This window comes from Stigmatopora nigra, chromosome 8 (assembly GCF_051989575.1).
Source record: "Stigmatopora nigra isolate UIUO_SnigA chromosome 8, RoL_Snig_1.1, whole genome shotgun sequence".
Taxonomy (NCBI): Eukaryota; Metazoa; Chordata; class Actinopteri; order Syngnathiformes; family Syngnathidae; genus Stigmatopora; species Stigmatopora nigra.
In genome coordinates, this window is record NC_135515.1 from 8,704,213 (window position 1) to 8,717,420 (window position 13,208).

The window sequence follows — 13,208 nt, forward strand, 5'->3', positions numbered from 1 at the left end:
CCTTCTGTTCCAGTCCCAGAGGTCAAAGGTGATTGAAGCTGGGATGAGCATTTCTCCTTTTCCTATTTATTTTCTTGGAAGATGCACATACACATGCAACAATAAAAAAAATTACAATCAACATTAAAGTAACGACCACTTTTAAAAGAAAAAATTATATTTAATTTGTTCCATATTGCCCTGCAGTATATGGACCATGCACATGAAACATTAATTTATACTGTGTAACTTCATTATGCTAAATAATAACACTTACCTTCATCCCAGAATATAAAGAATGTGAATTTTTACACCTGAATTTTGATGCCATGTACAATGAATGTGAACATTAAGAAGAAAAATTATGCACATTCTTTGGACTCATCCCCTATAAGAGTTCTATCATAATATTCAGCATTCAAATAACCATGTACCCAAAACTGCATTATTTTTGGAATATTGTTTTTTTTTACTTATTATGGATCTGATTTAATTTTGCAATATGATTCCAAATGTAAAATGTAATTAAAGTGAAGTTGTGCATAGAATGAACTGAAACTAACCACTAGTACTGTGCGCATTAATTTGAAAATATTACAAAAAATAAGTGGAGTTTGATTATCAAAAGGAAAAGGAAAAAGTTATTTGCTGGTGCATTTTTTCTCCTTTCATTAACATTCAATATTTTTTAGTAACATTTGCCCAACTGGGGAAGTTATTGAGATCGAACATGGCCACGCCCCAAGTGTTAATGCCAATGTTGATGGTGAAAACTCCAAGGAAATTCAAGATGAATCCAGCCTTAGCCTGAAAGCACAAAAATTATTGTGTTCATACTTCCTGTCATCTAGTATCCATTGTATTTTAGTGTTCTATCAAAACAAAAACAAATAATATGATCCACAGTAAGATGAATATAAGCTGCTTAAATCCAAATTTGAATGCTCGCTCAACCTCGCCATCGAAGCACACCCCGCCACTAAGACTTTATGTTGCATAAGACCTTACCATGTCCATGACTTTAAGGTTGCCATAGGAGAAAGCAATGGCATTGGGAGGCGTGGCCACAGGTAGCATGAACGCCAGCGAGGCTGCAATGGTGCAAGGAAACATCACGTACAATGGGTGGATCTTAATGGCGGTAGCCTAGAGGAGCCAATGGGGAAGAAGGATCGATCATTGAGACCATTACACGGTACAAGGTATGTCGTATTAAACTTATAAAATAGTTCATTAAATGATGGATGATGATAAACCCTTTGGATGACATTCTAAAGACATACAATTGTTTTAATTTTAAATCAACAATATCCTGAAGTAGTTAAAATAACATCCTATCTTTTTTTTGTTTCAGGTCTGACTTTATATTACCATCATTTAACTTTATGAATTTAATGAAAGAAAGTTTTACGTTCTTATTCCTTGGTCATGTATTAACTTTTGTACAGAACATCTATTTATTTTTTTCTTTTAAATGCAAATATTAAACTAGTATTATAAAAAAAATGCTATAATAGGTTTTTTTTAACCTGATTTTATTCCACCAATTGCATCTCTTAACACAAGAAAACTCTAGTCCTGGCATGTCTGGTAGTGTAAGGTGGCGAAAAAGATGAAGTTTTGGCTCTCACCATGGCGCCGAGTATTGGTAGAAACAGCGTGGTGGTAGCAGTGTTGCTCGAGCATTCCGTGAACATGGCTACGAGAAGACACAGTATAATGGAGATAGCAAAAGGAGGGATGCTCTGCAGTGGAACGAGACTTTCTCCCAACCATGTAGACAGTCCAGAAACCTTAAATCAGTGGCAAGAAAAATATTGCGTCCAAATGCTGGTGAAAGGAATTCAAATAATAAAACCGAGTCTGAGGTTACCTCACTACCATGGGCTAAAGCAAAGCCTCCCCCCAGGAGCAAGAGGATGTTCCAGGGCATTTTTTCATGGACAATATCCCATGTCAGCAAAGGCGGTGCGGCTTCAGTGGGACCCTCTATTTGAAAAAAGAGATGAGGAATTATTCAAGCTGCTATAAAAATTCATGGATTCACTGATATGCTTCACGAGTACATCCATAAATGGAAAACAAGCTCATTTCAAGGAAGAAAATACAGTCCATTTTTGTAGGGGAAGCTGAGAATATGATTCATTCACATGACCGGTAAGCAATTGAAAACAACAGAGCAACAGGTTGTTGCTTGACCTTAAAGATATCAAGCTAAAAGCCGGGAAAGGAGATCTGATAACACTTGTATCCTAAAACACAGAATCAGCAAAATGGCCTTTAACAAGCCCTAAAAGTTACCACTGTATCTTTATATCTTATAGTTCAAAGGAAGAAAGGATGCATGGGATAGTAAAAACTTTTCCTCATAGATTCAAAAAGCTCAGAGCCAAAAAAATCGCTATCATATTGTTTTTTATTTTTTAATGGTTAACTGCTTGACATGCACATATAAAGATAAGCATAGTTATAAGCTACTAAGATTGTTATGGCATACTCTGCTTGTACGCAGTAGATATCGAGTGAACGACTGTCCTACCATCGTCAGACGTTCTGCCACATCTTGGAAATTTGGAGGGGATGCAGAAGAACAGCGATGACATTAAAACTGCTACCGTGCCATCTGTGACATACCTGATGAGTAAACATTCAAAAGTGAATTACGTTTAACAGTAAGAGCTATTTAACAGACACTTATTGTTTGGTCCTGGAAACATAGTCTTTTCCATTTTTGTAGATACATTTGAAGCCCAATACAAACAGTTTTTGTCATTCTTACTTTTTGTTTTGGTTAAAAAGAACTGAGGCCCAGCCTGGAATGAAACCAGGCTCCCTGGTAAACCACAGAAGAACCAGCAACGTGAAGATAACCAGCACACAGCCCTCAGCGAAGCTCATCTTGCCCAACTTTTTGTACTCGTCTTTGATTACCTGGTAGGCCTCCTTGTCACCTGCACTCTTTGAACCGCATCCGAATGATTTCTTCAGACTGGAAAAATCACAATACAAAATTTTGTCTGACCATTGTATGAATAGCTCTTCAATGTGTAGGAAATGTTGACTTACTTGAAACCCAGAAACCATAACTGCAGCCATAACCAAGCTAAGGCCAACATGAGAATCATGTTTGGGAATGCAAAGCCGAACCAGCTTGCAAAATTGATGATGCCACCATTATCTGGATAAAGTCTGTTGGCCAGGATGGGAAATAACATTTCAGATGGGAAAATCTTGCTTTGAGTAAATTCCAAAACGGTCAATATTGGCAAGGAGGTACTGTACTGGCACCACCACAAAGCACAACGCTCATTAGACATCCTCAATAAAGGTGACAGCGTTAACTCAGTCACAAACATGGAAAGGACAGCAGAGCAGCGTTTGGCTATGCCCACACTACAGGCCATGAATATTCTACAGGACCATAACAGCCAAAACAAACAGACTAAAGGACAGTTTCTTCCCAAGGGCATTCACCATACTCTACTCGAATTCTGCACCTAGGAGGATCTAATCGAGACTAATGTCTTGTACTTGTACTAAAACTCCATAGACTGCTAACAACTTTCGTCAATTTTCATGTTGACTACTTATCTATGTGACCACTTATTCATGTTGACTACTTATTCATGTTGACTATTTATTCATGTTGACTTCTTATTCATGTTGACTACTTATTCAAGTTGACTACTTATTCAAGTTGACTAGTACTTATTCATGTTGACCACTTATTCATGTTGACTACTTATCTATGTGATTACTTATTCATGTTGACTACTTATCTATGTTGACTCCTTATCTATGTTGACTACTTAGTTATGTTGTTGACTGCTTGTTGTCACCAAATATCCCAGCAGCTACTGAAGGAAAGAGGTTAATTTTGGGAGGTTGCCGTTATCATGTTTCAGTGGCAATTATGAGAATTTTATCCTACCAGAGCTAACGTTGATTGTTTCACATAGGGCGTTAACAACTAAGCGACACATCCACTGGTGTGATTATATAATATCAAGAAATGTACACACTGAATATTAAGACATACTTATCAATCTGGCCCTTCAAGATGACATTGGGTGTCGTTCCAGTGAGGGTGGCAGTCCCTCCGATGCTGGCAGCATAACAAACAGACAGACTCATGCCCTTGGTAAGATTTGTGAAGTGCTGCTCCCGCAATTTGCGACGCTGCTCTATCTTTGTATTCCAAGCCTCATGTTCTGAGTGCAGAAGTACAGATGTTTCAGAGATGTTATTTGAAAACAGGTGAGGGTTATAATTGCATATCATGAAAATAAGCTTTGCAAGAACCTCCTAAACAACAATTGAGTAATTATACGTCTTGGCGCCATCGTTGAGTTATCATGATCCATCAAACGCTTCAATCAACACTGTCTTATTTGTTCTATTGGTCTTTTTCAGATTGCCAACTGCCATAAAAAGTTATGGAAGAAGTCAAAAAGGTCAATTGGAGAATCCCCTTAAAGGCTTGGTTAATCATAAGAAAGGTCAGGTTTTGCAGCTTTGTCTCCAAGTGACTTATTTATTCATTCATTCATTTAATGAAATACTTAGCCTCACAAGGGTGCTGGAGCCCAAAACATCCATGGTATGTTGGTTGAACACTCTAAATTGCCCCTAGGTATGAGTGTAATTGTGAATGGTTGTCTATTTTCTTTGCCGTGCAATTAACCAATTCAGGCTTACACCCGCCTGGTGCCCGTAGTTAGCTGGGCTCCAGCACCCCTTGCGACTCTTGCGAGGATAAGCATTTCGGGAAAAAAATGAATGTATATCTCATTGCCTTATCTTTACACTACACCAATTGAAAAGGCACTCCATTTATTGATAAAAACATAAAATACTCATTCCAAAATGATCTAAAAAAACAAATATGCAATTTAAAAACTTACTTGAAACCTCATCGTCTGTCACATCCTTGTTCCCATGATCTGTAAAATGAATTTTAACATCAATTGTAACTTGATCACAAACTCTTTTGAGTGACACACTCACCCATGTCAATCTTGCTGTCATTTAATTGGACTTCTTTGGATTTGTTAGTGTCAGTCATCTCAAAACTTTGGTTATCCACACCTTCCCTGGCAGTCTGGAAAGTTGGCGCTTTCTCTTCTGCATTGGCCTCAGAGTCATTGAGCTGCAGCAGCACGGCGTTGGCAATGGGCAGCATCATGGCTGTAGATGCCGTGTTGCTAATCCACATGGACAAGAAGGCCGTGGTGCCCATGAAGCCTATCATTAGGCTGAAAAGACCACAAAAAATGAAGTAAGGGTCCCACGTTGCTCTAATCTTTCCGAATAACTACTACAAATGGGGATTTAGAAGTCTTACAGTGAAGGTTTGACCCCGACAACTAGCAGGACCAGCAAGGCGATTCTCTTATGCAAGTTCCAGTGCTCCACAGCGATGGCCACGAGCAAACCGCCAATGAAGAGCATGTTGGAGTCTTTCAGGTATTGGATACACACCTGCGCCATAGCAAAATGTGTTCGGCAGGTTAAGGGAAGCTTTGGCTTCTGTGACTCTTCAACCACATTCCATTCAAATTGAGAACAACAAATATTGGTGCGGATGAAGTTACCTCATCTGACTCCATAATCTTCATCATGGGAAAAAGAATGACAGGGAGTAGGGCCGTGGCAGCCAGAGGAATGCACTCTGTACACCAGTACAGAGCCATTAAGATGATAATAAAGCCACATTTTGCCTGCTGTAAAATATCCCATATGTTTAGTAGATGAAAATACAATGACATTTACTTTCAAAATCCAAAAGGGGAGTCATTCATTAAATGATATTGAAGAAGAATACTAGAAAAAACCTGAGGCATTTACTGAATTTAGAAATTTCATAGAGTTGTTCAGAAACAATACTGAAGATGAAGACAATATAGTAATGGATTTTATTCACTAGACATTAAGGCTTGAGTTATCGGAATAAAATGTTGCAATAACATAGGCCAATTTATCCTCTTGTTCAGCATTTTATGTTTTTTATATTACTACTATATATAATGTATATTCTTTGTTTGCAATAAATTAAAGACCTTGCCAAAAACAATTATATATGTATTTAGTATGCATTTTCTCCCTCTTTTACCACTGTGCACCTGCACTATCTATTGAGTCAAACATTTTGATTGAAATGAACAAGAAGCCCTAAAATAAAACAACAACTTAGTCATTTTAAAGTGTTTGCATTGCATTTCGGTAGCGTAGATGTACATTACAAATTGTGACATGTAGAATGTAGATTTAGAGAAGCGTCTCCAGTCAATAAATCAATAGCATCAGTCCCAATGGCGAGGCATTCTTACGGGAGTAGGGATGACGAGCGGCAGAGGCAGCAGCAGAAGAGGTGTAAGAACAATCACAAGATAATTCCTGTACCTCCAGAGCCATGTAAGAAATCCAGCCATAATTCAAACACGATGCTACACATTCAGAGAATGGAGTCAGCAGGTCAAAAAAGAGAAAAAATGAAGAGTGACAACACTGCTCTCTCGAAGAGACATTATCATGAGATCACAGTTTAAATAGCAGTTCATATGTCCTTCTAAATCCTATTAAAAATTAACCTCAGAGTGAGAAAGAGACCCGTGTGTGCTTACAAGTTTCAGAAAAAGATAAGGCCATGTGCTATGAAGACAATAAACCCAGACTAACTATAATCTGAAAACTCTGATGAAGCGCCGCCATTTTTTTACTTTCTTCATTATATTGGCATTTGAATAGAATACTGAACCATAAACCAAGGCATATCTACACATGTAAAATAAATAAACACATGATACCACATCTCAGAGTCCTCTCAGTTTCCCTGAGTCAACAATTTTACTTTCTTTCTTTAAATATAATTGGTACATGTACTGTACGAAAAAATATCACATATACATACATATACCTATATACACACATATACACATGCATATATATATATATATATATATATATATATATATATATATATATATATATATATATATATATATATATATATATATATATATATATATATATATATATATATATATATATATATATATATATATATATATATATATATATATATATATATATATATATATATATATATATATATATATTTATACACATATATACACACATACATATATACACATGCATATATACATATATAACATATATACATATATACACACACACACACACACACACACACACACACACACACATATATATATATATATATATATATATATATATATATATATATATATATATATATATATATATATATATATATATATATATATATATATATATATATATATATATATATATATATATATATATATATATATATATATATATATATATATATATATATATATATATATATATATATATATATATATATATATATATATATATATGTATGCACATATACACATGCATATATACATATATATACACACATACACACACATACACATATACACCCACACATATATACACACAAATATACACACATATACACACACATATACACACACAAATATACACAAAAATATACACACATATATACACACAAAAATATAAAGTAACATGCAAGGCCAAAGTACTATTAGATAACAGATTTATTGGCCTTTAAAAAGAACTCGTGTGGGTGTGTCTTCGACAGAACAATGAAGTGATTTCCATTAAATTCTTCCCAAACAAAGATATGTAGACAAACCAGACTGGTCTCCTGCTCTTCACATTGATCGTATTTATGCATGTGTGAACATGAGCCATGTTACTTGCAATATTCTCTTTATGGCCCAAACAATTCATTATGAATATCTTAAAAATAAATACATCATTTAGAGACATTGAAATGGAGGGGATCAAAGAGCATTCTGTTGAGAGCAACAACAAACTTTTGTTATATACACAATCTCTATTATCAAAATACCAATCAAATGCTTTGCTATACGAGACGATAAGAGAAAGCGGGTAATTTACGACTTGCAATAATCGTGGGTTTGTATTTAATTGCTCTCAAGCTCAAAGTCCCTCGCAGGTAAATTGTAAAAAAAAAAAATATATATATATATATAACAGATAGATTTGAATCCAATTTTTTCAGAGTTCTCAAAATATTCCATAGCAAGGTCTTTGCTAACCTTTTGTTTTGTTTGTTTTCACAGAAATCCAACTAATATTATTGAGTGGCTGACACTAATGATTTTATTTTTTAAATACAAACTTACATTTTATTAAGCATTCAAGATTTAACGTTGAATGTAAAATAGTTTAAAGTGCTTGGTTTCTTTGCTAAAACAAAGAGAAATAGAAATAAAAACACCAGTAACGGGATAGAAAGTTGTGAAGTATTTGAAGGAGCAGCGGAGAATGGCAGATAAAAGTTTAAATTGAGAGTATGAGGTAGTAAACAAAAATCTGTCTGTTTGTTTTTGCTATTGAAAAAAAAACAGGGCGGTTTATACTTTGTTGTGTAAGTCTAATTCAAAGCCACAATAATCACAGGAAAAAAAACTCTACACAAGGCCATAGTGAAACCCAAACACTTTCCTTAGGCCTTGAGTCATTGATTAATTCATTCATTCGTCCATTCATGCATTCATTCAAGCCCACACCTGCCCCCAGGCTTCGAGTCAATTAAATATTTGTATTAATTTAAAATGTTCAGGGTTAAACAAACTACAAATAAAATTGGGTTAACACACCCACTCCAGTTATTCTTACTAAAAACACAATAACAATCCTACAATCCTTCTACCTTTAGCTAGAAGTCAGCTGGAATAGTCTCCAGCACCCCACAAACCCTGACCCGGATAAGCAATGTTGCAAAGTGAACAATAACAAATCTCAGCAGAAGCATACTGGAGCAAATCCTTGCAATACACTGGTACATCTTATCTCATGACATAACCCAAACAGGTGCAGGGTCGAACAGTAGTGAGTGAACACCATTAATAATATTATAAAAAAAGGCTTTTGGTGGTGCATTATGACACCCGTTGACTGATACAAGAAAAGTTACCCTTTATTTACTTGAATTAAAATGAATGAAAGTACTTTTAAACTTTGATCCTGCAAATAAACAAGATTCTTAGAAATGGTAAACTAAGAGGGGTGCTACAAAATACAATATTTGGAGTCGGGCATACTAATCACTCACAGAGAAAAAGCGGAAAAATATCCAGTCAAAGTCAAGATGTGAATGCACACAATCCAAGTAAGTTGCATTAGAATTAAGACAAGATCACAATTTCATTATACTGTAAACACAACATGTTGAAGGGTTAATTTGAACTTTAACTCAAATGCTAAAACTATCTATATGGTGACAAGGGTTGCAGGGGGTGCTGGAGCCTATTCCAGCTTGCTATGGGCACTAGGCGTGAGACACTCTGAATCGGACCCCAGCCAATCGCAGGTCCCGAGGAGACGGAGGACCATTCACGCTCACACTGATACTCAGGGAAAACTTAGTGCACTTAGCCTATCCTGGATGTTTTTGGGATGTGGGAGGAAACCAGCGTACCCAGATAAAACCCACAAAGGCCCAGGGGGAACATGCAAACTCCACACAGTGAGGACCGAATTGAGATCGAACCCTCAAAGCCAGAACCAACCCATCCATTATCCACTCTTCCTCCAGCACCCCTGCAATCCTAGTGAGGATAAAGTAGTTCAGAAAATGAGATATGAGCATTTTGCGTCTGTAATACAACACTATGTCCACGTGATGTCGCAAGAAGCTCACCTGAAGGTCAACTCAACACTTCCTTATGCCATTTTGCTGAGGAGTCAAAACCTCTGCTATTCCCTTTTTATGCTTCCCGTAACCAGCTAAGATGAAGTCCGTTTTAGTCGTGAGAAAGAGAAGAGTACCCAGCAAGTGAGTACTAAGCTTCATATTATAATTCATGTTTGTTTGACTAGAATCAACATGTATGAGCCGGACACGGCCGCTATTCTTCCCGATGACAAAGAAGCAAAAACCGACGCCGATTCGGAATTATCGCTCGGCCAAGAAGATGACACCACAGCACCCTCGGCGTCATCTGGAGCTCGAGGCCCCCCATTTGCGTGCCCGCTGCCGGTGCGCGTGGAGCCGGTCATGTTCCTATCCGTGTTTGCTGTAGTACTTCAGGCTCCGTTGACCACTCAGTATTTGTGGGACCGAATTAGCGAGGATCTGGACTACAATGCTTCCAAGAGGTCGCTGTGTGGTAACAGCTCCGCGGATCCTGACCCTCTTCAAAAGGTACATTGATTCACATTGATTGATTGATCCTATAAAAACTTCTATATTTTGCTTTTGGGTTAAAATATGATGCTTTATTATTTCCCAAGGGTATATCTCCAAATTCTTCCAAAATATGACTGTCAGAGGAAAAAAAATAGAATATATGCATTACATTTTGGTTCAGATTTACAAAAGGTGCATTTATGAGTGATGCGGAAGTGTGCTAATTATTTTGTTTCATATTCTTAAAACAATTCCTGAGAGAGGTGTGGCTAAGAATAGGAGGTTAAACATTTTTACAGCTAAAAGGAAGTAGTTATTTAACTACTTTACTTCAACTCACTCACAAGCTGCCACTGATGCCACTACTTTCCCAGTTCAAATAGATTGGCCTTTTACTAGTGAAGAAATAATTAGACGCCGAAAGGCCTTTTTCTACATAAAGGCAACACATGGCATTGTGTCATGCAAAAGTACATTTATTTTTTCCCAAATTATGCCTAAAACTGTCTAACGTAGGGTAATAAACAATCTCTGCTAAATATAGTGACTACTGGGTACCATGGACAGCGCTATATGTCCAACCCATTTGAAGCAGGTGCAAATGAACGAATCATAGATGTCTACTGATGCATAAAACTGTCAAAACCACAGCAGAAGGATTAAAAGAGCTACGTAGTTGGACATCCATCACCTTAAATGGAAGCCAATGAGTTGGAATAATATTGACTGAAATGTACACATGTAAAAAAAGACATTGTTGGGGTTGTTGTACCTTTATTTTTTTAAAATAATACAATAAGCCTTAATTATGTAAGCTCTTTCTGGCTATACAATGCTTTTGTAATATTGTTCACGTTTTTAAGACTAGCATCATTGAAGAACCTGAATATTTAATTTGTTCTTCTATAGGAGGTGGAAACCTTGACGGCACATTGGAACCTCTACATCAATCTGGCAGGCTTTTCCGTCGGCTTGCTCATCGTGCCTCTCCTGGGCTCATGGAGCGACTCCGTAGGCCGCAGACCCGTTCTCATCATCCCCAACTTGGGCCTGTTCTTGCAAGTTGTAGTCTACCTGGTGGTCATATACCTCAAGCTGCCCGTCATCTACTTCCTCGTGGGTAGACTGATCAGTGGACTTACGGGAGATTTCAACGCCATCCTTGCCGCTTGCTTTGCGTACGTGGCAGACACGAGCGACCGAAGCTCCCGTACTTTCAGGGTGGCCGTCCTGGAGGCGTGTATCGGTCTCTCGGGGATGTTCGCCAGCATCATTGGAGGACACTGGAAACAGCTGCAAGGGTAAGTCCCAGTTTTATTGAATTTATTATTTTCCCCTTGAAATCAGTCAAACATTAAACAAAACATCTTGGCTTGTTGAATTTTGTAGTTACATCTACCCCTTCTGGTTGGTCCTGGCTTCCAGCCTGGCGTCGGCTCTGTACGCTTTCCTGTTTGTCCCCGAGTCAGTCCAGAAAGACCCCGACTCAAAGTTTCTCACAGTCGGCCACCACAAAGCCCTGTGGCATATTTTCACCGGCGGAGGCGGTGAGGAAAACGGAAGGTTCTCCAGATCCAAACTATGGCTCTACATGCTCTGCTTCTTCCTGGTGGTGACCGTGCACATCGGTAGTCGCGAGCTGTACGTTCTGTACGAGCTGAGCCCGCCACTGTGCTGGGACCCGATGTTCATTGGCTACGGCTCAGCCGTTCTGCACCTATGCTACTTGAGCAGTTTGCTGGGCTTAAAGATCTTGCTGCTCTGGTTGGAAGACTCGTGGGTGGCCGTCATTAGTCTGGCCTCCAACATCATTGGGCTGCTGGTTTTCGCTGTTGCGCAAAGCACGCTGCTTATGTTTACAGGTAACACAAAACAAAACCCCATTTTTTTTTCAATATTGCCTCACTTAAGATGAGCTGGGTGCCATTTGTGAGATGTGGGCAGGGTACTGTTTTTCTTATTAACAATTTAGAGCTGTCTCCAACTCAAATTTGTCATTATGTATGGTAATTATGGCTAACACAATTAAACAAATAATTGACAAAAAACATGATCAAATAAATCAACAGCTATTTTGATGGTCTCTTCTGTTTAGAGATATATTTTTTTACCTAAAACATTCAAATTTTTCTTTTTAAGAAACAAACAGGTCAAAAAAGACAAAAAAACATGAATTTCAAATGAAAATGTTAAAATTGCAATACCGTATTATAGTAAATATGAATTGTTATGGTTGGTTCTATTCAATTACTGCTATTTACAACAATGATCAAAAGTCTGTTCCTTTTTAATAGATATTTTGTTGTTGTCTGTCCGCAGGTTATGGCTTTTTATTCTTCTTCGTGGCCAGCATACCTGTGCTCAGGTCCAAGCTGTCCAAACTAGTGAGGCAGTCTGAACAAGGTCAGCCTCACATCAACATATATACAAGTGATATGATCCATGCATTCAATTTCAAAGGTTTTCCAGTGCCTGAAGTCATTTTAGAACTGTACCCAATCTTATTTTTTTACTAATGTATGTATTAAATCTAAATTCATTATATATCAACATCTTTCGCCCTCTGCTAGGTGCACTCTTTTCCTCCGTGGCCTGTGTGGAGAGTTTGTCTTACCTAGTAGGTAGTGGCCTCTTCAACTCTCTCTATCCAGCAACGCTGCACTTTATGAAGGGTTTCATTTTCCTGTTTGCTGCCATCATCTTAGTCATCCCAGCTGGAATCATCGGGTGAGTCTCCTCATTGCTTCAATCGAACACAAAATACTTGAGTAGTATTTTGAACTTTATGCCCATTTGTCTCCAGTGGTCTGCGCTGTGTAGAGAAGAAAGGACTCAGGGACTCCATGGAATCTTGATGTTATGTCTTTGGGGAGAGGTAACATAGACACATTGCAAGGGAAGTAAAGCAGACGATTTGACAAATGAAGTAAACAAATTCTGTGGGGTTTAAATAGACAAAACAGGGACTCATTTT

General features: G+C 37.5%; 2 protein-coding genes and 1 long non-coding RNA gene across 4 annotated transcripts; 1 reads left to right on the forward strand and 2 right to left on the reverse strand.

The window, feature by feature from the left end:
• Positions 1-169: 169 nt before the first annotated feature.
• Positions 170-6,535, reverse strand: LOC144201013 (solute carrier family 13 member 2-like). Of its 2 annotated transcripts, none has more exons than XM_077723440.1 (13): positions 6,309-6,535; positions 5,574-5,699; positions 5,324-5,460; positions 4,987-5,234; positions 4,884-4,922; positions 4,019-4,190; positions 3,046-3,168; positions 2,759-2,968; positions 2,519-2,613; positions 1,853-1,968; positions 1,611-1,772; positions 988-1,125; positions 170-786 (listed from the first exon to the last, which is right to left on the reverse strand). In XM_077723440.1, exons 1-13 carry the CDS (start codon positions 6,408-6,410, stop codon positions 658-660), a joined length of 1,797 nt encoding a protein of 598 aa, XP_077579566.1. In that variant the 5' UTR covers positions 6,411-6,535; the 3' UTR covers positions 170-657. The 2 variants fall into 2 exon arrangements, with proteins under 2 accessions (XP_077579566.1, XP_077579565.1); XM_077723439.1 differs by having other exon boundaries at positions 5,574-5,702; positions 6,309-6,533.
• Positions 6,536-9,771: 3,236 nt separating this feature from the next.
• Positions 9,772-13,156, forward strand: slc46a1 (solute carrier family 46 member 1). The gene is made up of 6 exons (XM_077722235.1): positions 9,772-10,249; positions 11,144-11,535; positions 11,624-12,096; positions 12,554-12,637; positions 12,805-12,961; positions 13,038-13,156. Exons 1-6 carry the CDS (start codon positions 9,932-9,934, stop codon positions 13,087-13,089), a joined length of 1,476 nt encoding a protein of 491 aa, XP_077578361.1. The 5' UTR covers positions 9,772-9,931; the 3' UTR covers positions 13,090-13,156.
• Positions 10,989-13,163, reverse strand: LOC144200233 (uncharacterized). Its single transcript, XR_013327069.1, has 2 exons — positions 12,849-13,163; positions 10,989-11,527 (listed from the first exon to the last, which is right to left on the reverse strand). It is a non-coding gene; the product is annotated as an uncharacterized LOC144200233 (long non-coding RNA).
• Between the last annotated feature and the right edge of the window lie 45 nt (positions 13,164-13,208).